This window comes from Thamnophis elegans, chromosome 13, assembly GCF_009769535.1.
Source record: "Thamnophis elegans isolate rThaEle1 chromosome 13, rThaEle1.pri, whole genome shotgun sequence".
Classification (NCBI taxonomy): Eukaryota; Metazoa; Chordata; class Lepidosauria; order Squamata; family Colubridae; genus Thamnophis; species Thamnophis elegans.
Window position 1 is genome coordinate 40,535,756 of NC_045553.1, and position 25,033 is coordinate 40,560,788.

General features: G+C 45.2%; 1 protein-coding gene across 3 annotated transcripts in view; it reads left to right on the top strand.

Annotated features, from left to right (window-relative positions):
• PRDM10 (PR/SET domain 10) overlaps window positions 1-23,355 on the top strand; it is a 56,196-nt gene extending 32,841 nt beyond the window's left edge. For all 3 annotated transcript variants that reach the window (XM_032229261.1, XM_032229262.1, XM_032229263.1), the window contains exons 12-22: window positions 2,918-3,265; window positions 4,278-4,433; window positions 6,552-6,731; window positions 9,838-9,948; window positions 11,711-11,911; window positions 14,891-15,037; window positions 16,368-16,538; window positions 17,578-17,718; window positions 19,367-19,523; window positions 20,541-20,653; window positions 22,371-23,355. In XM_032229261.1, coding sequence (XP_032085152.1) covers window positions 2,918-3,265; window positions 4,278-4,433; window positions 6,552-6,731; window positions 9,838-9,948; window positions 11,711-11,911; window positions 14,891-15,037; window positions 16,368-16,538; window positions 17,578-17,718; window positions 19,367-19,523; window positions 20,541-20,653; window positions 22,371-22,583 — 1,938 coding nt within the window. In that variant the 3' untranslated portion in view covers window positions 22,584-23,355. The remainder of the gene's footprint in view (window positions 1-2,917; window positions 3,266-4,277; window positions 4,434-6,551; window positions 6,732-9,837; window positions 9,949-11,710; window positions 11,912-14,890; window positions 15,038-16,367; window positions 16,539-17,577; window positions 17,719-19,366; window positions 19,524-20,540; window positions 20,654-22,370) is intronic.
• The last annotated feature ends 1,678 nt before the right edge of the window (window positions 23,356-25,033 follow it).

The window sequence follows — 25,033 nt, forward strand, 5'->3', positions numbered from 1 at the left end:
CCTCCAAGGTCCCTTCCAGCTCATTCTCTTCTAAAGAGTGCGAATTCTAAAGGTTCACAATATTTGGTGAGCCTTTCCTGGGAACCTTGGCTTGTACAGGCAGGCGGGCATATTCTGAACAGCTGGATGAGCTGATGTGTATTAATGGTTTGTTGACAGCACCATCTGTATGTACATCATTGTTAGAAGACACGGACAAAGATGTACGGTGACCTTGACTAATCCACTACATTTTTTTTTGAAAAGTTTTATTGTTTTAATTAAACAAAAACACACACAATAAATAATAAACTCAACTCAAACTCAACACAAAAAATCATCTTTCGTTACATCTTGTAGAAAGCGTATCGATTGGTTGCAAATACATTTCGTGCGTTTCTCCCACAATCATTACACATACTTCATTCAAATTGAATTGTACATTTTAAATTAAAAAAAAATGTATTTTACTATCACTGTACCACAATTCTCATTTAATTACAATTATTTAAACGTGCTTTTATCTAAAATCATTTGTATTTAAAGACACAACCACCTACTGGCATTCATTCGCAATTTCAATAAACCTCCAATAACATTACACCTTTATAACATATTCTGAAACAAAGTCAGTTAGTAAGATATCTAAGCATTCTCCCCCCCACCTTTCTCCCCTCAGCTCACAATTTAAAGCTTATATCCAATTTGCTTTTACTAGTACAACACACACACATATATATCATCAAACATTATCCATTAACATTTCCTTTTTATTATTGTAGTTAACTAAAAATTATTTACTATTTATATCGCTATATTTTTTTGAATGGCACGGAATTTGAGATGAAGTCAGCTCTGCTAAGCTTTTATATTTGGGCAGGGTGGGGGGGAAAGATCAGCTAAGGTGCTGCTACCTACTGTGCCTTTCTTGCTATTTAGTAGATGTTTTTCAAGCTCTCACAGCTGGACAGCTCCAAGCATTTCCAAACTCTAGCCAATGCCCCCCAACAGCTTAAACCTTTCCTCATCCTGCCTTCTGCAGTGCAAACTTGGATAAACGAAAGCATTCCCAGTAAGAAGGCTGACCACTGGGTGATGTTGTGGGATCCGTATTAATAGTGGGTTTTTTTGTTGTTGTTGTTTTTAAATTAACAGTTGCACCTTCTACCTTGTCTAGATTTCTTAAAGTCTGAATAGGAATTAATATTTCATGTTTGGGCAACAAGCCATGTTCAATAAGGGAAATAATGGTAATTCGTGTGTGCAAATTTTCTATAGGGTTTTCCCCTACTCTGTAGGGGTGTACGTAGTCCCTGCTGCCTTTTCCATCTTCTGCTGGGTTGGTGTCCTGTAATTGCAGATTTCCTGTAAAACAGTGGAGAAATAGCTCCCGTCAAATTCTTCGCTGACATCAAACACCCCCGTTTAATTACCGAAGCATGTAGGACATTTGAAATTAAGACTGCCACACCAGCTGTGCAAACTGTCCGACTCCCCCCCACCCCCAAGTCTAAAATAGAATGATTCCAACTGAAATCAATCTAGGTGGAGACGAGAGAAATTTGTGGAATATTTTAGTTTCATGTATGTGTAAGAAAAAGAAAAGAAAAAAACTAAAACTAAAGTTCATATGAAGAATATTTGAAGGTCATATGCTAGAATCGTTATTACTTTCTAATATTCAACAGCGGGATGGGGTGGCATATAAATTTAATAAAACGAACAAATGAATAAGTAAATACTTCCCTAAGTGATACTGCAGTCTTTTGTTCTGCTTTTGTGTTCTGAGTAAATAACAGGGTTTTGCACATTTTTGTACATTTAAGGGGAAATGTCATTTTTTGTAAAGAGAAAGAAAGTTAAATCTCCAAACAGTTGCCATACCTGATATTCTTTCCTAATTTAAAGCAGGGTTCCCCAACTTTTCGGACCTCAGGGACCACTGAATTCATAATTTGAAATCCCGCGGATCACTAATGTGATCTGCCTAATGATTGGCTGGGTGGTGTGGCTAGGAGGTCATGTGACTGGATGGGCGTGGCAAACTTGATGTAACTCACGTCGTGGGGCGCCTCATCGGCCTCTGCTCACCTCTCCCCTCCCAGCCACTCCTCGCCTGCCCGCCCAGGCTCCTTAGGGCCCCAACAGGAAGCGGTTGTTGGAACTAAGCAGTCACCACGAGAAAGAGTTGGCAAAACAGCTGGCTCAGTTCAAATTGGATCTGGCCGAGAAGGAGGCTCAGCCGAAGCACCTCACTGAGGACTATGAGCATAGGCTTTCCAAGCAGAGGGAAGACCTGTGGGAGTGGAAGGCCAGGTACCGGCGCCTGGAGGCTCAGCAGGCTGAGATAATCAGCCAGTTCCAGGCCATGATACAGTCCCACTGGAATGAGGCCCTCCGGTTCTTTGCCACCAGTGGAGCTTCCTTTCAGCCTTCGCCCAGAGCCCCACACCGAGAGGCTGAAGCAGACCCCAAGTTGGAATTTCTGCTCCCCTCTGACCTGCACAAAAAGACCCCAAAGGGGGGGACTCTCTGCGGCAACACAAACGTTCATTCCACGTATCAGGCCGAAGAGCCGTAGTTTGAGGACCCCTGATTTAGTGCAACATAAAAATGCAAATAAATTTTTTGGGGGCCACCAAAATTTTCTTGCGGACCATCAGTGGTCCATGGGCCACCAGTTGGTGACCACTGATTTAAAGTGTCTTTACTTTTTTTCCAATAATTAAGAGTCCAATTGTTCATTCGTGTGTTATATCCTTCTTGCAATTATTTTTCAATATAGCATGTTACATCTTTGGGCAAACCTATTGACTCTGTTCTCTTCTCTTTACACCACAGATAGATGGTTTACAGGCCTTAGAGATGTTTGTTGCCATGTAATCTCCTTGCTACCCTGGCTAGTTAACCTCTCCCGTTCTTGGACGTATCATTTCAGAACGCAGCCCTCCAGCACTTATTCATCCGGAAGTCATTCCGTCCGTTCAAATGCCTGCATTGTGGAAAGGCGTTCCGTGACAAGGACAAGTTAGACCAACATTTAAGGTTCCACGGACGGGAAGGAAATTGTCCTTTGACCTGTGATATCTGCAACAAAGGCTTCATTAATAGCAGCGCCCTGGAAAGTCATATGAAGTTCCACCTGGACCAGAAGACTTACTCCTGCATTTTCTGCCCTGAGTCCTTTGACCGCTTAGACCTGCTGAAAGATCACGTGGCCATCCATATTAACGATGGCTGCTTCACCTGTCCTACCTGCAAAAAACGCTTTCCGGATTTTATCCAGGTGAGTTTGGTGGAGGATCAACAATAACGTCATTTATGGGTGCTGTTTCATGCAATTTGTTCCTTTATATTGAAGTGTGTGTGTGGTCTGTCTGTCTGTCTGTCTGTCTGTCTATCTATCTATCTATCTATCTATCTATCTATCTATCTATCTATCTATCTATCATCTATCTATCTCTATCTATCAAATCCATCCATATCTATCTATCTATCTATCTATCTATCTATCTATCTATCTATCTATCTATCTATCTATCTATCTATCTATCTATCTACCTACCTACCTACCTACCTACCTACCTACCTACCTACCTACCTACCTACCTATCATCTATCTATCATCTATCTATGAGAAATACCACTCCTGCAGCATTACAAAATCTCCAGAACTGTAAAGCCTACAAACTTGAAATTTGGCACGTATGTTCCTCCTGGCTTCTAGGTGCTCGTTATGAAAGGATTTCTCAAAATGACCATCAGATCATTAGTATTTCTTATATTATTATTAACACACTCTGATGCTAAGGAGTTAGACATTCTACTCCCCCTTCCCAGCTTGAAAGAACTCTGTTCCAACTGCCACTTGGGTGTGGACGTGGCCAGCCTGTGACTCATCCGATCTGTGTTGAGTTAGACTGAGGGAGAAAAGAGGATAAGATAGGAGAGGCCTCTATGGGACAAGCCTGAGGGAGAGAAGGGGAGAGGAGAGGATCAATGGGGCCATCCTGAAGGAGAGCTGGGGATAAGTTAGGAGAGTCTTCGGTGGGGCAAGCCTGAGGGAGAGAAGGGGAGAGGAGAGGCTCATTAATTTTCAAGCTATGTCGATTTATCAAGCCCAATCACATAGCTTCGTAGCGGAGCATGGGTATCCAGCTAGTCTGCAATAAGTCTACAAATTCCTCTCAATTTGTAAGTTACACCTTCTTTTCTTTCTACTGAGATCATTTTCAACATGGGGGAAATCGTCTGCGTAAGTTTTGAAATGGATTTTCCCATTGACTGTTCCCAACCAGGTGAAAAAGCACGTCCGCAGCTTCCATTCGGAAAAGATTTACCAGTGCACAGAATGCGACAAGGCTTTCTGTCGGCCTGACAAGCTGCGACTTCACATGTTGCGGCATTCCGATCGCAAGGACTTCTTGTGCTCCACCTGCGGCAAACAGTTTAAGGTAGTACCTCCAAAGATCAGGGATGGGTACCTGTGGCAATATTTACGACCTGCGGACTTCAACTCCCAGAATGCTGTCTCAGAAATTCTGGGAGTTGAAGTCCGCAGCAGTGGTGGGATTCAATTTTTTTTACTCTTGGTTCTGTGGGTATGGTGTGGCTCTTGTGGGCGTGGCTTGGCTTGGGGGGGGGGGCATGGCATGAGAAGAATACTGCAAAATCCCATTCCCTCCCCACTCAGGGCAAGGATACTGTAAAATCTCTATTTCCTCCTACTCCAGGGCAAGGATAGTTTAAAATCTCCATTTCCACCCACTGCAGGGCAAGGATACTGTAAAATCTCCATTCCCTCCCCACACCTGGGGGAAGGATACTGTAAAATCTCCACTCCCTTGCAACTCCACTAACTTGCTTTTCAGCTCTGTTCTCCTGTGCAGGGCAACATAAGACGACCAGTGATGGGTTTCAAAATGTTTTAGAACCTTTTCTGTAAGTGTGGCCTGCTTTGTGGGAGAGGCTTGCCAGCCATGTGACTGGGTGGGCATGGCCAACTTGTAAAATATGGTGAAACTCACTTAGCAATGCTCTTGCTTAGCAACCAAAATGTTGGCTCAGAAACTCTGACATTTGAAGCACTCAAGTCTTAAAGCTGTCAAGTTACAAGACCCTTGCACCCCTAACCCTTTAGAAAAAAACCCCCAGGGGTGTTCAAACTTGACAGCTTTAAGACTTGTGGACTTCAACTCCCAGAATTCCTCCTCTCGCTCTTCATCTTGATGATGTGCGGACGGGCGGGGGGAGGGAGCTGGAACTGGTTCTAAAAGGCACTGTAGATTTGTGGAACCTCTTCTATAGAAGAGGTTAGAACTGGCAGAAACCCACCCCTGAAGAAGACCCAGCCGATCAGCTGGGACGCCGATCAGCTGGGACTTGGGAGGCAGCAAATAGATGGGGGCGGAGCCAGCCAGAGGTGGTATTTGCTGGTTCACCGAACTACTCAAAATTTCCACTACCAGTTCTCCAGAACCAGTTAGGACTGGCTGAATACCACCTCTGGTCCGCAGGTCTTAAAGTTGGTAAAGTTACTCACCCCTTTTAACAGGTTCTTCTTATGTAGGAAGCAATAATAGGTTGACATGGCTGGTAAGGCTCTCTTTTTCAGAAGATAAGCCATCTGTCAACACCTAACTCATGCTGAATTTGGCACAAATGATACGCGCCTTCTTGCCTGATGCTTGTGCGCAAGTGTGTGGGTCGTGTTTTGGATTAGCAGATTGGGAGCAAATGGTTTGGCGTAATGGAAAGACACATTTAAAATACATTACAGATGAGTGAGTCAGCAGTATGAAGCCTCCAATGGAAGGCACAGTGGTAGTAATCTGCTGGTTCTTATCGGTTCGGGTGAACCAGTAGCGGCTGCTGCTGGAGGCTCCGCCCACCTACCGCAGAAAGCGGTGTGCGCGAGCGTAGGGAGCGCGCACGGTCACATTTGTGAATCCCAACACTGGGAAGGCACTATCCCAGACCTGTTTGTGTTGTTGCACACTTAGGATTCTTACCGAGAGATCAGGAATGGGAAATTTCATTGACCAACAGCCTTGTGAGGCATGGACAACGATGTGGAATTCTGGAAATTGGATTTCTAGACTATATGAAGAACCCATAGGTCGATCTTTTATAATTTAGAGATGTCTTAACAGTGAACTGAAATTTGCAAAGGAAGCATTTGCTATATGTTTTAATATCTTTTGAAGATGTAAATGTATCTTTTTCTATACCATTCCCCTTACAGTCATAATCATCTCAATTTATATTCCTCAATGAATCTAAATATGCATTAATTTATCTTAAGTGTCTTTACGACTGGAAGGATTCCGGTCATAAATCCGATCACAATTTCTTTAATATTTTTGTGAGCATCGTGGATTGCTTGATTAAAATCCTGTTATCCGAACAAATTCAGCGGACGTTTTAACGAATATATTTTGTTGCTTTTATTCATGATTAATTTGCTTTAGAGGTCAACTTTTACATTTCCAATGTAACCATGCATTTCCCTTTTCTCTCTACTCATTCTTCTTTCCCATTATTTTGATTCTTCCCCCATCCTCCACCCCCAGAGAAAAGATAAATTGCGAGAACACATGCAGAGAATGCACAATCCAGAAAGAGAAGCCAAAAAAGCCGACCGAATCAGTCGCTCCAAAGCCTTCAAGCCCCGGATCGCCTCTACGGATTATGAGAGTTTTATGTTCAAGTGTCGCTTGTGCATGATGGGTTTCCGACGACGAGGCATGCTGGTTAGTTAAGATATTCCAGACTCCTCACACAATCCTAGCCTGTGAATCTCCACTATTTAAAGGTGAAGGTTTCCCCTGCCCAACTCTGGGGCATCTGCTCGTCTCTTGTTGCCCAGCTGAGGGATTCAATGTTGTCTGAAGACCTTTTCCGTAGTCGTCAGCGTTCCAAGTAATACACCCGTAGCCAACAGGACTGTTTTACTTGGAGATATCATATCGGCACAGGCTGGTGTGAAAACCGACTCTGAGAGTTCCCACGGTTTTCACGTCTTTAAAAAGTGAAAGTTTCCCTTTCCCACAAAACAATAAGTCACGTTGTCCAATCAAGGTGCTGGCCGGTTGCCTGGTTACTTCTCTCCTCCTCCTCTCTCCAGCCAGTTGTTGGAATGTCCTTGGTTCACAGGAGAAACTATTTTGTTTTGGCTACAAAAGCCCAACTGTCTCTATTCCTCATCTCCAGTGTGGTGACGCTGAAGCTTAAAAAATGGCCTCGGTGAGGGTAGAGATTGAGATTTGTTTTATTTATATGCCGCCCTATTCCCAGCGGGACTCAGGGCGGCGAACAACTCAAGGGGGGAAAGGGAACACAAAAATACAAGACAAGCATTTAAAATAGCCAACAGCCACACAAGTCGAGAGGGGAAGGGAGTTCATCAACCCCAGGCCTGCCGACACAGCCAGGTTTTAACGGCTTTTCGGAAGGCCTGGAGAGAGGTGAGGGTCCGAATCTCTGCGGGGGTAGCTTCAGGGTGGACAGTGGCCAGCACGACTATATGCCAAGACTCATGGAATGCTTATTACTTTCCCACCAAAGTGGTACCTATTTATCTACTTGCATTTGCATGCTTTCGAACTGCTAGGTGGGCGGGAGCTGGAGCACGTGACGGGAGCTCATCCTGTCGTGTAGCACTCGGGTCTCAAACCCATGTCTTTAACCACCAAACTACCATATGCTGTCTATGAATTAAACACCATTTTATAAAAGCATTCTTTGTGTGAGCTTGAAGGGTTTATTTTTTTAATTATGAGCAAGGATGGACAATCTCAAGAGCTGAGACTGCATGCAGAATCAAGTTCTTTTTGGAGTTGAAAAGGCTCTTGAAAATGAACCATTGTTTTCCTCTGCTGTCAGCGGAAAACCATGCTTAATTTGGCCATCCCATATTTGGAGCAAGGATTATAGGAATATCAAGCAAAATTGCATTCTTACAGAAACACCCTTTGTTATTTCTCATAAATATTGCTTCTATGAATTTATGGCACATGTGCTCCCGTCCTTCCTAGGAACATTGGAGCTTCTTCTGCAGTATTCTCACAAATACCCTGTGCCAATGGTTAGATTTAAGAGGAGGATTTAAGACATCTGACCATGGATTGGAAGTTTGGATCTTGAGATCCTCATACTATACCCCATCCAGCCACCATATTATTTATTAAAATAATCAATGCCTGAGAAACAAGAGGAATACTTGACTTCTAAACAAAGCATTATTTGTAGCATGATGTGAGTAGGTTCACAAAGAGCTGAAAACAGCCAAGAGTTCAACCTGTTCATCAAACAAACAAATTGCCAGAGGCCCAGAAAAATCCACTGTGTGCCCAACCAATAAACAATTATATGTTTAGCGGTAAATGCTCCGAGTCCACCCTGTTCTATGGGTGTTTTAGTTTTGCTGACAACTGAATGGGGATAAGACAGATGTGAAATTGGCAGGTTAGCACGAGGTCCAGGAAGAGGGCAGAGGTGCATTTTCTTTGTACTTTTTAAAAGGGAGATTTTTTTCCCCCTTATTCTGTTAGCTTTAAAAAATCATGAGTATTTATTCCAGTGGATTTATATACCGTATATACTGGAATATAGGCCGACCCAAATATAAGCCGAGGCACCTAATTTTACCACAAAAAACTGGAAAAGTTATTGACTCGAGTATAAGCCTAGGGTGGGAAATGCAGCAGCTACCGGTAATGATGTCCCGTGCAGCCGCGGGAGCGATGTCCCACCTCCTATGACACACGGCACAGTGATTCCTATCATTGGATCACTGTACCAGAGGAGGTGTGACATCGTTGCAGAGCAGCAGGAGGGGGAGGAAGGGGAATCGTAAGACAGCCCTGCATTACATTAGAACGTGAGGAGGGGGGATGGTGCGGTGCGCGCTGTGCGGCAAACTGACACAGGGAGGGGAAACTCACAGGGGCGCCGGGCCATTCACGAGCGTCACCCAGCGGCATGGCCCTGCCCCTTTTTCTCCTCCATTTCGGGCAAATTTTTCACTGACTCGAGTATAAGGCGAGGCGGCTTTTTTCAGCCCAAAAAGTGGGCTGAAAAACTCGGCTTATACTTGAGTATATACGGTATTTCTTGTCTTAAATTTGATTTTTTTTTTCAACGATGGTGCATCTGAATTTGCAGAGCGCGTTCAGAGTAGACTCCATTTAATGCAGGGGTGTCAAACTCATGGCCTATGGGGCGGAATCGCTTAGATCTGGCCCCTGGCCCCTTCCTGAAAACAGTGATGGCCCGGCCCGCGGTGCCTCAGCAGTGAAAACGACGCTCAGGAGGGGCTCTGTTTTCAGCCGCAATGGTCTCCTGCAGCCCTCTGCCAGTGACAATGGAGCTTGAGGAAGCTGCGCGCAGCCCAGCCAGGGTCCGTTTTCAGCCGCAACGGCCTTCTGCAAGCTCCCTGCCAGCGAAAACAGAGCTCCATTTTCGCTGGCAGAGGGCTGCAGGAGGCCGTTGCAGCCAAAAACGGAGCCTCGGTGAGTGACGTTGAGCTGGCCACATCCCCTGGCCACGCCCCCTGCACCCCCTGAGGTCAAACAGAACCCTGCTACGGCCCTCTTACGAAATCGAGTTTGACACCCCTGATTTAATGACTTAATACTATATTGACCGTTGAGTGGGAATTCGTATTTTTGCGAATGTGTGATGGACCACACTTCCAATTGGTGAGTCTCCTTGCTTTAGGATTCCTGGATCTCTATGCCTTCTTGTTGCAAGAAACTAAATATAGGATTTTTCGTTGTAACATAAAACCATGGTCCATTTTGTGGCTCTAATGCCTTTTTTTTAAAGTGCTTTCCTTTTTTTAAATTATTATTTTAGGTGAATCATTTATCAAAAAGACATCCGGATATGAAAATAGAAGAAGTTCCAGAACTAACTCTGCCTATCATCAAACCTAACAGAGATTATTTTTGTCAGTACTGTGATAAGGTATGTAACGAACCCATCTCCATCTCGGTTGTGTACAGCTAGTCCTCGACTTACAACGGTTCACTTAGTGACTGTTTGAAGTGACACCGGCACTGAAAAAAGTGACTTATGACCATTTTCCACACTTATGACCATTCCTGGTTACGTGATTCACATTCGGATTCTTTGGTAACTGATTCACACTTATGACGGTTGCAGTGCATGGGGGGGGTCCCGTGATCCCCTTTTGTGACCTCCTGACAAGCGAAGTCAACAACCAGGTGGCTAATTTAATGCCTGCAGTGACTCCCTTAACAAATGTGGCAAGAAAAATCGTAAAACAGGACGAACCCATTTAACAAATGTTTCACTTAGCAACATGAATTTTGGGCTCAATTGTGGTCGTAATTCAAGGACTGCCTGTACATGGAATTAAATGTAACCAATCTGGGGATTTACTTCCTTCATATCGATTTATTATTTGCTCAGAAGAACCAAAAAGAGAAATTATTATCTTACTTCTTTACTTCTTCCGAGGCAGTTAACTTCCTTTGAACTATCATTGGTTGTCACCAAGGGTGGCATTCACTTACTTTCCCGGCCGGTTTGCACATGTGTGAGTGCACGCGCCCCATCCGTGCATGCACTCAGCCTTCCACCCATGTGCTTTAATCATGTGTGTGGCTTGCACGCATGAACACGGCTTGAAAACGTGCCTAAATAGGATGGCATACAGCCAGTGTGGGTAGGTGGGCCCACCCAGGATTTCAACTACTCGTTCGGGTGAACCTGTACGAACCGGCTGAATACTATTTCCGGCTATCACAACAAGAGAAAGAGAAGATGAGCCGATGAGAGATATCTATGAAGTGGCCTCTTTCACAAAGCAATTGTGGCATAGCTACAGATATAAACCAGAACTAGCGTGATCGCACCTCTGCATTAATTCAAGCAGAGAACAAATATGAGACCTTGTTTTATTACAAGAAATGCAGCTCCAGAACTCATTATTTTCTTGCTGCTTCGTAGCTTCCTAACACGTCTATCGGTGTAAACATAGAAAGAAGCAAGCAGTCAATCTGTTTCCTAGTTGCCACATAACACCTGGTGGAAGTAGAAATTGTTATCCAAGCGTTTCCTTGCAGTTGGTGTTCTGACCTCGGCTTCCCCAGCAGCACGAAGCCAAGTCCTCGTCCCGATAAACCCCTTTTATTTAATTTACAGTGAACTCCTCTCCAGCAAAGTCTCGGCCCACAGTCTTTCAAGATAGTTCACAATTACCAATCTTTATCGGGCTTGGAGTGGCCAGGCCGATATCTTTCAGACGATGCAATACTTGGCAAGAATGCGGGAATGAACTAATTGTCTCCTGCAAACACCCGTCCCCTTTTGCTCCTCTTTTATTTTCTCTGGCAGGGGTCATCCATCATCCACCTGTGGCCTTACTCCCAAGTCGACCCTTGTTCTTTAGCTGTTCCCTTCGTCTGGCAGCTCTGCGCATGCGCACACTGGGAACAGGCTCCAGCTGTTTGTCTGCCTCACTGATGTCTGACTTCGAAGGCAGCTGATAACTGTCAGACGGCCCTGGTCCCCTCTCTGCCTCCGACACAGAGCCCTCATCAGAGCCTTCCCCAGACTCCAAGACTGGCCCATGTTCCTCCCCAACCTCCTCACTGTCCGAATCGTCTGCCACTGGCGGTCCACAACAGTTGGCTGGGTGTCTAACACGGGACTTTTTTAAAGGAAGTGGTTCTAGGGTCATTGATTCATCTTTCTCTTCTAGGTTTATAAGAGTGCCAGCAAACGGAAGGCCCACATTTTGAAAAACCACCCAGGTGCAGAACTTCCTCCCAGTATCCGAAAGTTGCGTCCAGCAGGACCAGGAGAGCCAGATCCAATGCTGAGTACGCACACCCAGCTGACCGGAACCATCGCCACGCCGCCTGTTTGTTGTCCTCACTGTTCCAAGCAGTATAGCAGTAAGGTATTGCGGATATGTGCCTAACACCCAGATATTTTCACATACCTACTTCACCCTAGCTATTTTTTTTTTAAAAAAATCCTGTAGTAATTGCATATACTTATATGGGAGGGACACAGTGGTCCAGTGGTTAGGACACTGAGCTTGTCGATCAGAAAGGTCGGCAATTCGACAGTTCGAATCCTGAGCACTGCGCAATCGGGTGAGCTCTTGTTACTTGTCCCATCTTCTGCCAACCGAGCAGTTCGAAAGCACGTAAAAAATGCAAGTAGACAAATAGGAACCACTTTTGGTGGGAAGGTAACAGCGTTCCGTGCACTTTCGGTGTTTAGTCATGCCGCCCACATGACCACGGAGATGTCTTTGGACAGCACTGGCTCTTTGGCTTTGAAACGGAGATGAGCAGCGCCCCCTAGAGTCAGGAACGACTAGCACATATGTGCGAGGAAAACCTTTACCTTATGTAATATGAGTATTCATTGGATGTCTCCTCACCACTTCCGTTTTTTTTAAAAAAAAAAATAGGCTGCAGCTGAGCATATATAAGCCATATCCCTTTTGAAGCACGGCTGTCATTTCTTCCCATTGTATAGTCTTGTTTTCTGAAAATACAATCACCTCGTTTAAAGTGGTCCATCTAAGTTCACTGAATTTTAAAAGATCGTCTTCCATGGTTTACACTTCTCACATTTCCATATTCAAGCTGTATGCAATTGACCTTCTCTCAGTATTAGTATCTTCAAGAGCTAAGATTTTCTTGTGAGCTTGAACTTTCCATAGAATTGCTTCCACAACTACTCCTTAAAGTTATGTAACTTTTTCTAGTAATTAAAGGAGCTTCTTTTGAGAGGGTTCCCGTTATTTATCACCCAAACTATTTCCCTATAGCTCCCTTGACAGCAGTTGAGCAATGGTTGCCGGACTTCTTCGCATAGTGCTGGAACTAGCTTTAAAGATTTATCTTTAAAGAGCCGAGGTGGCGCAGTGATTAGGGTGCAGTACTGCAGGCCACTTCAGCTGACTGTTATCTGCAGTTCAGCGGTTCTAATCTCACCGGCTCAAGGTTGACTCAGCCTTCCATCCTTCCGAGGTGGGTGAAATGAGGACCCAGACTGGGGGGGCGATATGCTGACTCTGTAAACCGCTTAGAGAGGGCTGAAAGCCCTACGAAGTGGTATATAAGTCTAACTGCTATTGCTATCTGTCTGTCTGTCTAACACTATTTGTAAATGGCCCCCAATTCTAATGTCCTCTGGAGAGCAAACAGCAGACCACAGAAAATCCAAAGACAGACAATAAAGAGATTGATGGAATCAAGAAAGACAGTTCTAAAACATTTCCCGTGGTGGATACCCACATTCACCTAGGGCCAAAGTCTTAGTGAAATGTTACAGTTTTTCACCTGGTTGCAAAATGCAAGGGGACTTTGGGAAAAATGTATTTCAGGGTGAGGGTCTAGCACAGAGCAGCAGCCCTGGCATTCAGTACGTCTTAAAGGGGGAGGGGGGAATTCTCAGCAGCTTCTCTGTAGATCGGACTGGACGGACTCATTCAATCCTGGCAAGACGGTGCCTGAACACCTTGAAGCTCAATCTTCCTAAAACCATTTTCCAAGTTTGTGGTTCAGAGCTGAGAAGTCAAGTCTTCATGCCAATGTTTGTAAAGCATATGCTATTGTGAACTTTAATTTAACCGTAACACTGAAATGTAATACGTGTGCATGGTATAGAAAGGATTGCAAGCAAAAAAAGAATCAAAAGTAAACTAATTAAGGTGAATAAAGATAGTAGGTTAGCTGATATGTATTAAAGAGCCGAGGTGGCACAGTGGTTAAATGCAGCACTGCAGACTACTTCAGCTGACTGCAGTTCAGCAGTTCGGCTGTTCAACTCTCACCTGCTCAGGGTTGACTCAGCCTTCCATCCTTCCGAGGTGGGTAAAATGAGGACCCAGATTGTTGGGGGCAATATGCTGACTCTGTAAACCGCTTAGAGAGGGTTGAAAGCCCTATGAAGCGGTATATAAGTCTAACTGCTATTGCTATTGCTATTAATAATGGAAGGTGAAATGATTATGCCAGGTTACGAACAAGAAAAACATTAGTTCGGAAAGTTATTAGAGGAGAGGGGGGAAATGGAGGGAAATACGCCTAATAATATATAGTTAAAATCGTAAGATAAAATAGGGGCGCTTAATGATGTAAAAGTATGTAACAGCATTATGAGGATAGCGGGAAATTTGAATCTGTCTTGCACTGCATCCAAAAACGAGGTTGTTACAGGGAGAGGGGAAACAAATGGAATTCGTATAAAGGTATACCTCTAAAAGAAAAACTAGCAATATGGAAAATATTTTTTTTTCTTTGAGAATACAATTATTAATGCCATTGATATTAAATGGGGTTTGCTAAAAGGCGGAAATACACCATGTAAAATAGAGAATGGAAGGGCGATAAAGAGAGGGAAAGAGAGAGAAAGGAGACAGGAGAGGGAAATAGAAGGGAGGGAAAGAGTAGGAGAGCGGGAAGGTGTGGAAAGAGAGGAGAGGGAGAGAGCAAGGGGAAGTAGAGAAGAGAGAGAGGGTAGAGGGAAGAAAGAAGGTAGGGAGGAGAAGAGAAGGAGAGGAGGAGAGCTGAAGATGAAATAGACTAATAATATGGTGCATGGAAAGCAGAAGAGCAAATAAAAATTGAAGAGACTTAATGCAAAAGGAATTGATATATTATTGAATACTCAAAAATGCTTGTTAAGATGTACTGGTATACTTTGGATTATATTATATGTATCACTAAAATATATAAAAAAAACTTTTGACAAAGAAAAAAGAAGACTTCATGCCAGACTAAGAGAAACAGTAAATTTAGGATGATCTCCATGTATGGACTGCTGACTATATTTTGACCTAACTGAGGAAGATGTCCACAATCCAAGCTGATATTCTTATCATCCGATAATAACATTCCTTCTTTCTACTTCTGCACAGACCAAGATGGTGCAACACATTCGCAAGAAGCACCCGGAATATCCTCAGATCCCAACGAACACAATACACGTGCCACTCACAACCGCAGTAATTAGTGCCACTCCCACTGTCCTAACTGCTGATAGCACTTCGGGGGAGACCGTTGTGGTAAGAATTCAGGGATGTTCAGTATTTGGAAGATAGTGTCAAATAAAATAGCCAGAAAAGGCCAACAGATTAGGGTGGTTTCCCCCCCCCCCCTTTAGATACTAGGATGCAGTGGTGGAATTCAGCCAGTTCACACCTATTCGGGAGAACCGGTTGTTAACTTTCTAAACAGTTGGGGGAACCGGTTGTTGGAAGAAATCTCATTTTGTTTTTTTCCACTTTGCAGGGCTAATCCTGTAAGGAAGGCAGGAAGGAAGGAAACATTCTGGTGTTGTTTCTAGCCTAATCTTTATTGCCCTGCTTACAGAAACTGCCTCTCTGGTTAACCCTCATTACCTTATTCAGGTTAATGTCAGAGTTCCAAATAGCATCCCAAAGTAAATCAGAGTCCAAGGCAAAGTATTGCTCAAAGTTCCAATTTATTAAGAGAGCCATGTTGGCACATTTGGGAAAACCCGAATCTGAAAGCTTCCCGGTTTTCCCCACCCAGTTGAAAGTTCATGATCTTGCCCCCACACCCACAAGTCCACCCTATGGTCAAATCTCCCACTGCCATGCTGGCAGTTCCACCCATCCAGTTCCGGTCAGGTGCAGAGGTGCAGAGGTGCAGAGACAAAGGATGACCTTGGATTCTAGAAAGGAATTTTATTTTGACAACATCACATTCTACTCCTTACTATTCCCCCTCCCCATTCCCCACTAATGAAATAGCATAGTAGAATAGAAGATTAGTGTGGCAGGCCAAAGATCTCAAGAAGAATCGGCTGCAGGCCTGACAATTACATAGTAATAGCTAAGGCAAAGCGCCCATCGACCTGAGAGATGTTGAGTTGGCCACGCCCACCCAGTCACATGACCACTGAGCCCCGCCTACTCAGCCGGTCATTAGTGCAGAGAACCGGTTGTTACGTTTTTGACTCCCACCACTGCTAGGATGTATATATACAATTTAAACAAGGGATGTCAAACTCAAAGCCCGGGGTGCGGATCCGTCCCATGGGATACTTAGATCTGGTGCCGCCCTGGAAACAGTGAAGGATTGGCCCGCAGTGCCCCTGCCAGCGAAAATGGAGCTAGGGAGAGCCACAGGCAGCCCCTGGGAGCTATGTTTTGCTGGCAGAGGGTTGCAGGAGGCTGTCGCAGCCGAAAACGGAGCACAGGAGCCCATTTTCACTGGCAGTGATGTCGAGCTGGCCACTCCCACCCCAGCCATTCCCCCCCCCCCAAGATCAAACAGAACCCTGATGCAGCCCTAAATGAAATCGAGTTTTGACACTCCTGATTTAAACTATATAACAGTCTCCCTTTCCCCGTTTTCCCCCTTGTAAAGACATCGGATCTGTTGACTCAAGCCATGACGGAGCTGTCCCAGACTCTGACCACTGACTACCGAACCTCGCAGGGTGATTTTCCACGCATTCAGTATATTCCTGTATCGCAATCCACAGCTGGCTTGCAACAACCCCAACACATACAGTTGCAGGTTGTACAAGTGGCTCAGGTGAGTGGTGTTTGAGTTGCGTTTGGATTTCCTAGAAGGCAGAGGACCGGCTTGTGGCAGCTAAGGGCGCTGAGCATCTCAGGAAGCTAAATAACAAAGGAATAGCAGTTATTTCCAGGAAGAACATCAAAGGGTCTAACCAGGATCTGGGTGGGGCAAGGCAAGATTAGATTAAGTCCAACCAGGACACAACAGGGACAGTTTCTAAGTAGCAATCCGTATTACAAAAAGTGTTCTGTGAATTGAGAGCTCCTTAGCAAGAGTCTGCGAAGACATCCAGGTGATGGTTTGTCCCAAAGGTGCTTTTTTCAGGAGGCAACTGGACTTGCTTGTTTTTCTCTGAAAACGTTTGACTTCTCTTCCAAGAAGCTTCTTCAGCTCTGGATGGATGGTGGGGAAAGGGAGGATTTACACTCCTTGCAGACAGCTGTTCCATTTGCGTCCTTTTAGAGAGTTGTTGAGGCCACTTGGAGGTTTATCTGTGTCCTCAGGGTCACCTGAGGGGTGCAAATGGGTGTGGAGCCTTTTTTGAACTTGCTGAAAGGACTGGAGATAGATGATATCGTATCCCTCCACCTCTGTTGAGAGAGGACTGTTTGATTTCGACACAGATGGCTTCTTTGAACCGTCTTTCAAACCAGCGGTTCTCTCTGTCCAAAATGTGGACTTCGCTCTCTTCAAAAGAGTGGACTTTGTATTTTACATGCAGATGGACTGCTGAATCTTGTCCAGATGTGTTTGTTCTCCTATATGCTGTGCCATGCTTCTTAGAAGAGATACCAAAAGTGGAAGCCAAGCCTTTGAGAATATAAAACTGTTCCTTGCCATTGAGTGATGGTTTATCCTCTGTCATGTGGGTTACACCTGGAAAGCAGGTGTTGGGCACAAAACTGCTTCTTCTTGATCTTCTGGGCAATTCATCCCAAGGGAACTGAACTTTTGCAGAAAGAACTGTACTGGTTGACTTTTAAGACTTGTACCACAGAGACTGCAATTCTAAAGTCAACTTGGACGTAACATGTTTCCTCCTGATCCCTAGGCTACCTCACCTCATCAGACCCAACATTCCACTGTAGATGTTGGCCAACTACATGACCCTCAGTCATACACCCAGCATGCTATCCAGGTACAGCATATCCAGGTCACCGAACCAACCTCTGCAGCCCCATCATCTTCACAGGTAGGCCATGCAGTTGGTTTATAATATGTGCATGCTCTTCTAAGATGCATGGACAGCTTCAGGTAGCAAATAAGATGGTTCCTTAAAGGTAAATCACTTAAGAGAGGACTGTAAAGCACTGTGAAGCAGTATATAAGTCTAAGTGTTATTGCTACCAGTGGAATAGCCCAAAGTCCTGCGCACAGAATTTTATTTTGGAGATAGCAATGGCAATAACATTTAGTGCTTTACAGCCCTCTCTGAGGAGTTTACAGAGTCAGCACTGTCTGGGTCCTCATTTTACCAATCTCAGAAGGATGGATGGCTGAGTCAACCTTGAGCTGGTCAGAATCAAACTGCTGGCAGTCGGCAGAAATAGCCTGCAATACGGCATTCTAACCACTGTGCCACCATAACATAAAAATGTTTTTTTACATTTCGATAAAATGCAGAACCTTGATCCTAGGTCAGTGAGGGCTAACATTTTTGTCCCTGCGTGTCAAAATCGTTCTCGCGTGGTGGCACGCACGTGCCCACACCCATAATGCAATGTGCCCCACCACCCTGTGTATGTGTGTACAATCACACCCCCCCGATGCAGCCCCCACCCCTGCACATGCGTGCAACGCAGTGATGGGTTTCAAAATTTTTTAGAACCTCTTCTGTAGGTGTGGCCTGCTTTGTGGGAGTGGCTGCCTGGCCATGTGACTGGGTGGGAGTGGCTTGCCAGCCATGTGACTGGGTGGGCGTGGCCAACTTGTAAAATGTGGTGAAACTCACTTAACAACGCTATTGCTTAGCAACCAAAATGTTGGCTCGGGAACTCTGGCATTTGAAGCACGCAAGTCTTAAAGTTGTCAAGTTACAAGACCCTTGCACCCCTAAGCCTTTAGGGAAAAAACCCCAGGGGTGTTCAAACTTGACAGCTTTAAGACTTGTGGACTTCAACTCCCAGAATTCCTCCTCTCCCTCTTCATCTTGATGATGTGCGGACGGACAGGGGGAGGGAGCTGGAACCGGTTCTAAACGGCACGGTAGATTTGTAGAACCTCTTCTATAGAAGAGGTTAGAACTGGCAGGAACCCACCCCTGGTGCAACCCCAAACACGTGTGTGACCTCCCACACTCCATTTTGGGTCTAGCAGGCCTCCCTGAAGCATCCTGGGACCAAAACCATGGGAACCTGCCCCCACGCGCATGTGTTCATGTCTCCCGCATGTGCAGCAGATACGAAAATCAGGTGGCTGGCGGGAGGCGCACGCACAGTGGAGCTGAGTTGGGCGATGGCTTGCGTGCCCGTAGAGAGGGCTCCGCGTGCCACATGTGGCACCTGTGCCACAGGTTCGCCATCACGGCCACAGGTTCTAAACCACTTGTTTAGAAATACTCTAGCCAACTATTTGGATGTTCTTCCATGCACTGGCTTTGATCACTTGAAGTTATCTTGAGTAGAAATGAAATGCTTGCTTTGGCCTTTGTAGTTTTATTTTCCAATCACTCTTTTCAACTGAAGAGCTTGAAATGAAACTCTGTAAATGAGTGAATTGAGCCATTCTTGGTTATTGATCGAAATGCTCTGTGTGTACGAGTGAGAGATGGGAATTTTAGACCAGTAACAAGTAAGTTCAGTTCTTCAGTTCCTGGAATGCCTTTTCCTTTGTTACTCCAGGTGGGCAGCCAGCCCTTAAGTCCTTCCCAACCAACTCAGCAGGAGCTCAGCCCATCCCAGATACAGACAACTTCCTCCGGGCAAAGTCAACCACAGGCAGGTTCTTCAGTCCAGCAAGCCTACCTTCCCAACACCTGGAACTCGTTCCGCACTTATCGTACGTACCAAATATGCTTAGTGACGTTCTTTCGCCTCTCTGTAAAAACCACTTAACACCCTCATTCCCGGGGGTGAAACCCAACAGGTTCTGACAGGTTCTGGAGAACCGGTAGCAGAAATTTTCAGTAGTTTGGAGAGAACTGGCAGTGGAAGTTTTAAGTAGTTTGGAGAACTGCCAAATGCCAGTGGTTCAGTGGCTAAGATGCTGATCTTGCCGATCAGAAAGGTCGGCAGTTCAGGGGGGTTGAATCCCTAGCACCTCATAACGGAGTGAGCTCCCGTTACTTGTCCCAGCTTCTGCCAACCTAGCAGTTCTGGCTGGCCCCAGAGTGAGGTGGGAATGGAGATTTTGCAGTATCCTTCCCCTGCCATGCCCACCAAGCCACGCCACACCCACCAAGCCACGCCCACAAAAAGTTTGAATTTCACCACCGCTCATTCCCAATTTCTGAGCTATGATTTGATTGAAGTATTGTTGAAGACATCCGAAGAGAAACAAAACCTCTCAAGTTCCTTGATATTTTGAGGCAAGATTTCCTTTTTCTAGCTTTGGGCTCCACCCACCTCGCATATTCACTCCTCTGATCCATGGGGCAATTTCGGAGTGGCACAGTGTAGCCTAGAGGTGGAGCCTATGCCTCACAATCAGGAGGTTGTGAATTCAAACCTAGAGAGGCAGATATTTTTCTCTCTCGGCACAATGAGAATATATCTGCTGAATAAAACTCCGCATTGGTGACATGAACAGCATCTGGCCAGTAAACGCTCAGTTCCGTTCAGTTGCACAGACTCCACCCTGCAAGGGATTATGGGGTCATTAAAAGGGGAGGAGGAGGATCCATGGGGAAATTTTGCATTTAATTACGCAAATACACATGCTGACCCTATTCAACTCTCTATTCTGGGAGTTGAATTCGACAGGTCTTAAAGTTGCCAAGGTTGGACACCCCTAGCATGTCAATCATCTCTTGTTAGAGATAATGAACGGGATTCTCTCATCTTTCCCCCACTCCAGCCTCCGAGATTCAGATGATGACTATCCCCCAGGGCCAGTATGTGATTGCAGAGACAGCTGTGGGTCCTCCTGTCACAACGGTGACTACAGGACAAGTCAAAGCAGTTTCCCAGGTAAGAAGCAAAAGAGAAGCCGTGACTGAGATGATTAAATATGCCAAGGCTTTTGAATACGAATAGTTTGGAAAGAAAGGGATGCGGTGGCTCAGCGGCTAAGATGCTGAGCTTGTCGATCAGAAAGGTTGACAGTTCAGGGGGGTTGAATCCCTAGCGCCGCATAACGGAGTGAGCTCCTGTTACTTGTCTCAGCTTCTGCCAACCTAGCAGTTCGAAAGCACGTAAAAAATGCAAGTAGAAAAATAGGAACCACCTTTGCTGGGAAGGTAACAGGGTTCCGTGGATCTTCGGCATTTGAGCCGAGGTGGCGCAGTGGTTAGAGTGCAGCACTGCAGGCTACTTCAGCTGACTGCAGTTCTGCAGTTCGGCTGTTCAAATCTCACTGGCTCAAGGTTGACTCAGCCTTCCATCCTTCTGAGGTGGGTAAAATGAGGACCCGGATTGTTGGGGGCAAGAGGCTGACTCTGTAAACCGCTTAGACAGGGCTGAAAGCCCTATGAAGCGGTATATAAGTCTAACTGCTATTGCTATTGCTATTTAGTCATGCTGGCCACATGACCACCAAGATGTCTTTGAACAGTGCTGGCTCTTCGGCTTTGAAACAGAGATGAGCACCGCCCCCTAGTGTTGGGAACCTCTAGCACATATGCATGAGGGGAACCTTTACCTATAGTTTGGAAATCGGCATAAGAGTATTTTCAAGCTGCCTAGAATTGCGGAGAGTGGCATATACATTTAAGAAATAAAATAAAACATTGGAAACATGTCTCCTGTTCCAAATCAGGGTTGGTCAAAGAATTTATTTCAAAGCGCCTGCTTTATTGAATTATTTGGAGCAATAATTGATAAACGAGCATTTTCATTATTATGCCAGACAGGTTAGCCTCCCCTGCGTGGGCGCGAGCTTTACAACCGTAATTGAGCCCAAAAATTCTGCTGGTAAGCGAGAATAATTGTTAAGTGAATTTTGTCCCATTTCACCACCTCTCTTGCCGCAGTTGCTAAGTGAATCAATGCAGTTATTAAGTTAATAACACGGTTATTAAGTTAATAACATGGCTTTCAGATTGACTTTGCTCGTCAGAAGGTTGTAAAAGGGAATCACATGAACCTGTGACATTGCAACCGTCGTAAATACGAGTCAGTTGCCAAGTGTCTGAATTTTTATCACATGATCCTGGAGATGCTGCAATGGTCATAAGTGTGAAAAACAGTCATAACTCACTTTTTTCAGTGCTGTTGTTCAACTTTGAATTGTCACCAAACAAATGGTTGTAAGTCAAGGATTACCTGTACTAATTGAAGGCTTTAAAAAAAAAGGAAATGCTTATGTATAAAGGTAAAGGTTCCCCTCACACATATGTCCTAGCCGTTCCCAACTCTAGGGGGCAGTGCTCATCTCCGTTTCAAAGCCGAAGAGCCAGACGTCTCCGTGGTCATGTGGCCGGCATGACTCAATGTTGAAGGTGCACGGAACACTGTTCCCTTCCCACCAAAGGTGGTTCCTATTTTTCTACTTGCATTTTTACATGCTTTCGAACTGCTAGGTTGGCAGAAGCTGGGACAAATAACGGGAGCTCACTCCATTACGCGGCGCTAGGGATTCGAACCGCCAAACTTTCTAATCGACAAGCTTAGCCACTGAGCCACCACGTCCTATAAGTTTGTATAACGAGAGTGAATTTATGCGGGTTTCTTTTCCCCCCTCCTCTAGACGCATTATGTCATTGCTGAAAGTCAGCCCGAACTGGAAGTCAAGCCAAGCCTGTCTCTTTCCAGTGGCGTGGAAGTCGATTTGTCTCAGACACCCGTCCACGCCGACTCTTTGGACTCGCAAACGGCCAGCGAGCAGCAAACCACACAATACATCATTACGGCCACCAGCAACACCAACGGGGTCGGCGACCTGCACATCGAAAAGGCATGAACTCGGTTTGCAGCAACGAGGGACGTTTGAAACCTTCATCCCAAATCGCGAAGAGCATCTTGGGCAAAAGTTTATTTGTACACCTTGAAGTTCTACCTTCTATACTACAAGCCGAGGCTTTGCAGAGTTTCAGATCTAAATGAAACCCGGGCAAGACATTTCAGGGCGCCACCGTTCTCCTGGACCCCGTGAAGAAAAAAAAGGACACTGAGCCTCTTCTAGACCTCTCCCCTAATTGATTTCCCCCCCTCCCCCAATTGTGGACCGGTTTTCAGCAGTTTGCTGAGCACACAACCATTGGCAGAGTCTTATCTCTCCTGTACATTTCAGTTGCTTACATTTCTTTCGGCGTTATGATATATTTCTTCCTCCCCAAGTTGCCTGTGAAAGAAGAGAACACGCAGCTGTTGAAAGGGAGAATAAAATAAAAACGCGTAGCCTGGAACCAAGACTCGATTACAAGCCATTCGTTCCTGACTTTTGTATGACGGAGAAGACAGTGAAACTGTGAAGCTGTGCAGGAGCAGTTAAATTATTAAGAATTAGATTGTTGGTATGGTTGGGATACCCCCTGTTTACATAACCATCTGCACTGCCCAAATATTTGATCCTAAGGAGGGTAAAGGAAACCAACTCTAATGAAATCAGAGGAGTATGAAGAACACACACGGGGTCTGAGACTTTTGTGTCTTTGATTGTGTTGTCTTTATGAAACAAGGATCCTTCCTTTTCTCCTCATAACCAATAAAAAGGCTGGGTGATGGTTTAACCACTTGCGATGCCTTTCAGTGTGTTGATTAAGGTTGGGTAGGAGAAGGAGGTGAATGCAGAACAAGCCAAAACTTGTTTCTTAGGCTTGTCCGTTGCTACCCACAAGGACACACTTTGCTTTAGTGTTAGGAAATAAGGTATGACCTCTTTCCGTTGTGGAGACATTGCTATGCTGCAGCTTCAAATCTTAGCCTTCCTTTCTTTTTCTTTTTCTTTCTTTCCTTCTTTCTTTTTCTTTCTTTTGTTTCTTTCTCTCTCTCTCTTTCTCTTTTTTCTTTCTCTTTCCTTCCTCCCTCCCTCCCTTCTCCTGTTGGAAGAAATGTCCATCTAGGTTCAGTTCCAAGTGGGGAAAAGGACACTGGAAACATGGAGACTGCTTAGAAAGATGGTTTAATGGTGGAACAGGACCACATGGTCTGAGATGCTGGGGGTGGGGAGGGGGGAAAGGCTCACGTGCCTTGAGGATTTTGAAGATAAAAGGGAAGAGATGCTGAGAGTGCCCTGGTTTTATGCCCTCTCTGGGGCCCCGTCTTGGAGTTTCCTGTTCCTGTCCCAAGAAATGGCTATCCATTGGCTGTCTGACTCCCGGGGCGGTGTGTGTGTGTGTCTTAGCTAACTTTGTAGGCTGTCTGCCTTTTGAGTCCAGGTTTGGTTGAGCCTTGCTGGATGGTGAGATAAAGCAAGGGCTTTGGGATCCCTATTATGGCTCTGCCTGAAGTAGGTAGATCTTTGCTATGTAGAATAGACTGGCGGCCCACTGACAAAGGTGGGTGGGGCAGGAAGCTGCTTTGTCTTTAAAACATGTTTCTCCTTTTCTCACCCAGAGAACTATAATATTCTGACTTTTTAATATTTCCTAAATGATTTCATTTTTCTAGGAGAGGAGTGGGTCCAGGGGTGGGTTTCAACCGGTCTGCGGTGGTCCGTGCGGACCGGTTGGTCGGTGAACCTGGAAGTAAGTAACTTCCGGGAACACCGAAGGGCCCACCCGCCCGCCTGCGCTCCTTACCAGTCTTTGAAGGCTTTTGCGCTTCCACGCAGGCGCATGGCACATACAGCGCCTGCGCGATTCTCTACGAGCAGTTGGAGCATCGCGCAGGTGCTAAGACGCATGCGTGAACTCCGCGCGTGCACGAGGACGTCGCCAGCCCTGTTCCAATCGTACCGGTTGGAATGGGATGAGCAACCCACCACTAGGTGGGTCCTTCCTTTTCTGCCAACTCTTTGCTATAAGCTGGATGAAACATTTCTATGGCCTGTTTCATGAACTGAGCGCTCTTTTCGCATTAGGGAAACCATTGGCCCAGGTTGTAAATCATTTTCATAAGACAGCAACAAAAGCTATCTCAACATATGGTCGAACAGAAGCCACCAATAACTTACGTAAATAAGATTTATTATTCAGATAGACAAGATTGCAGGCTTCACACTCTTTTTTATTAGAGCTTCTGCTGCAGGAAACATACAAAGGGTGAGAATATGTTTGATAAATGGAAGATTTTGAAGATAACCGTCATTTCTTTGAGTTTTGTTCCTATTCAAACTTTCAACCTGCATTTATTTAAAACCAAGAGGAAAAAAATATTTTTTCCTGTTGCTTTGCTAAGGAGATCAAGAGTGCAGTAACGCTTACCGAAGGATATATGCTAATTTTTTTATTGGTTCCCCTGGCATTTCTT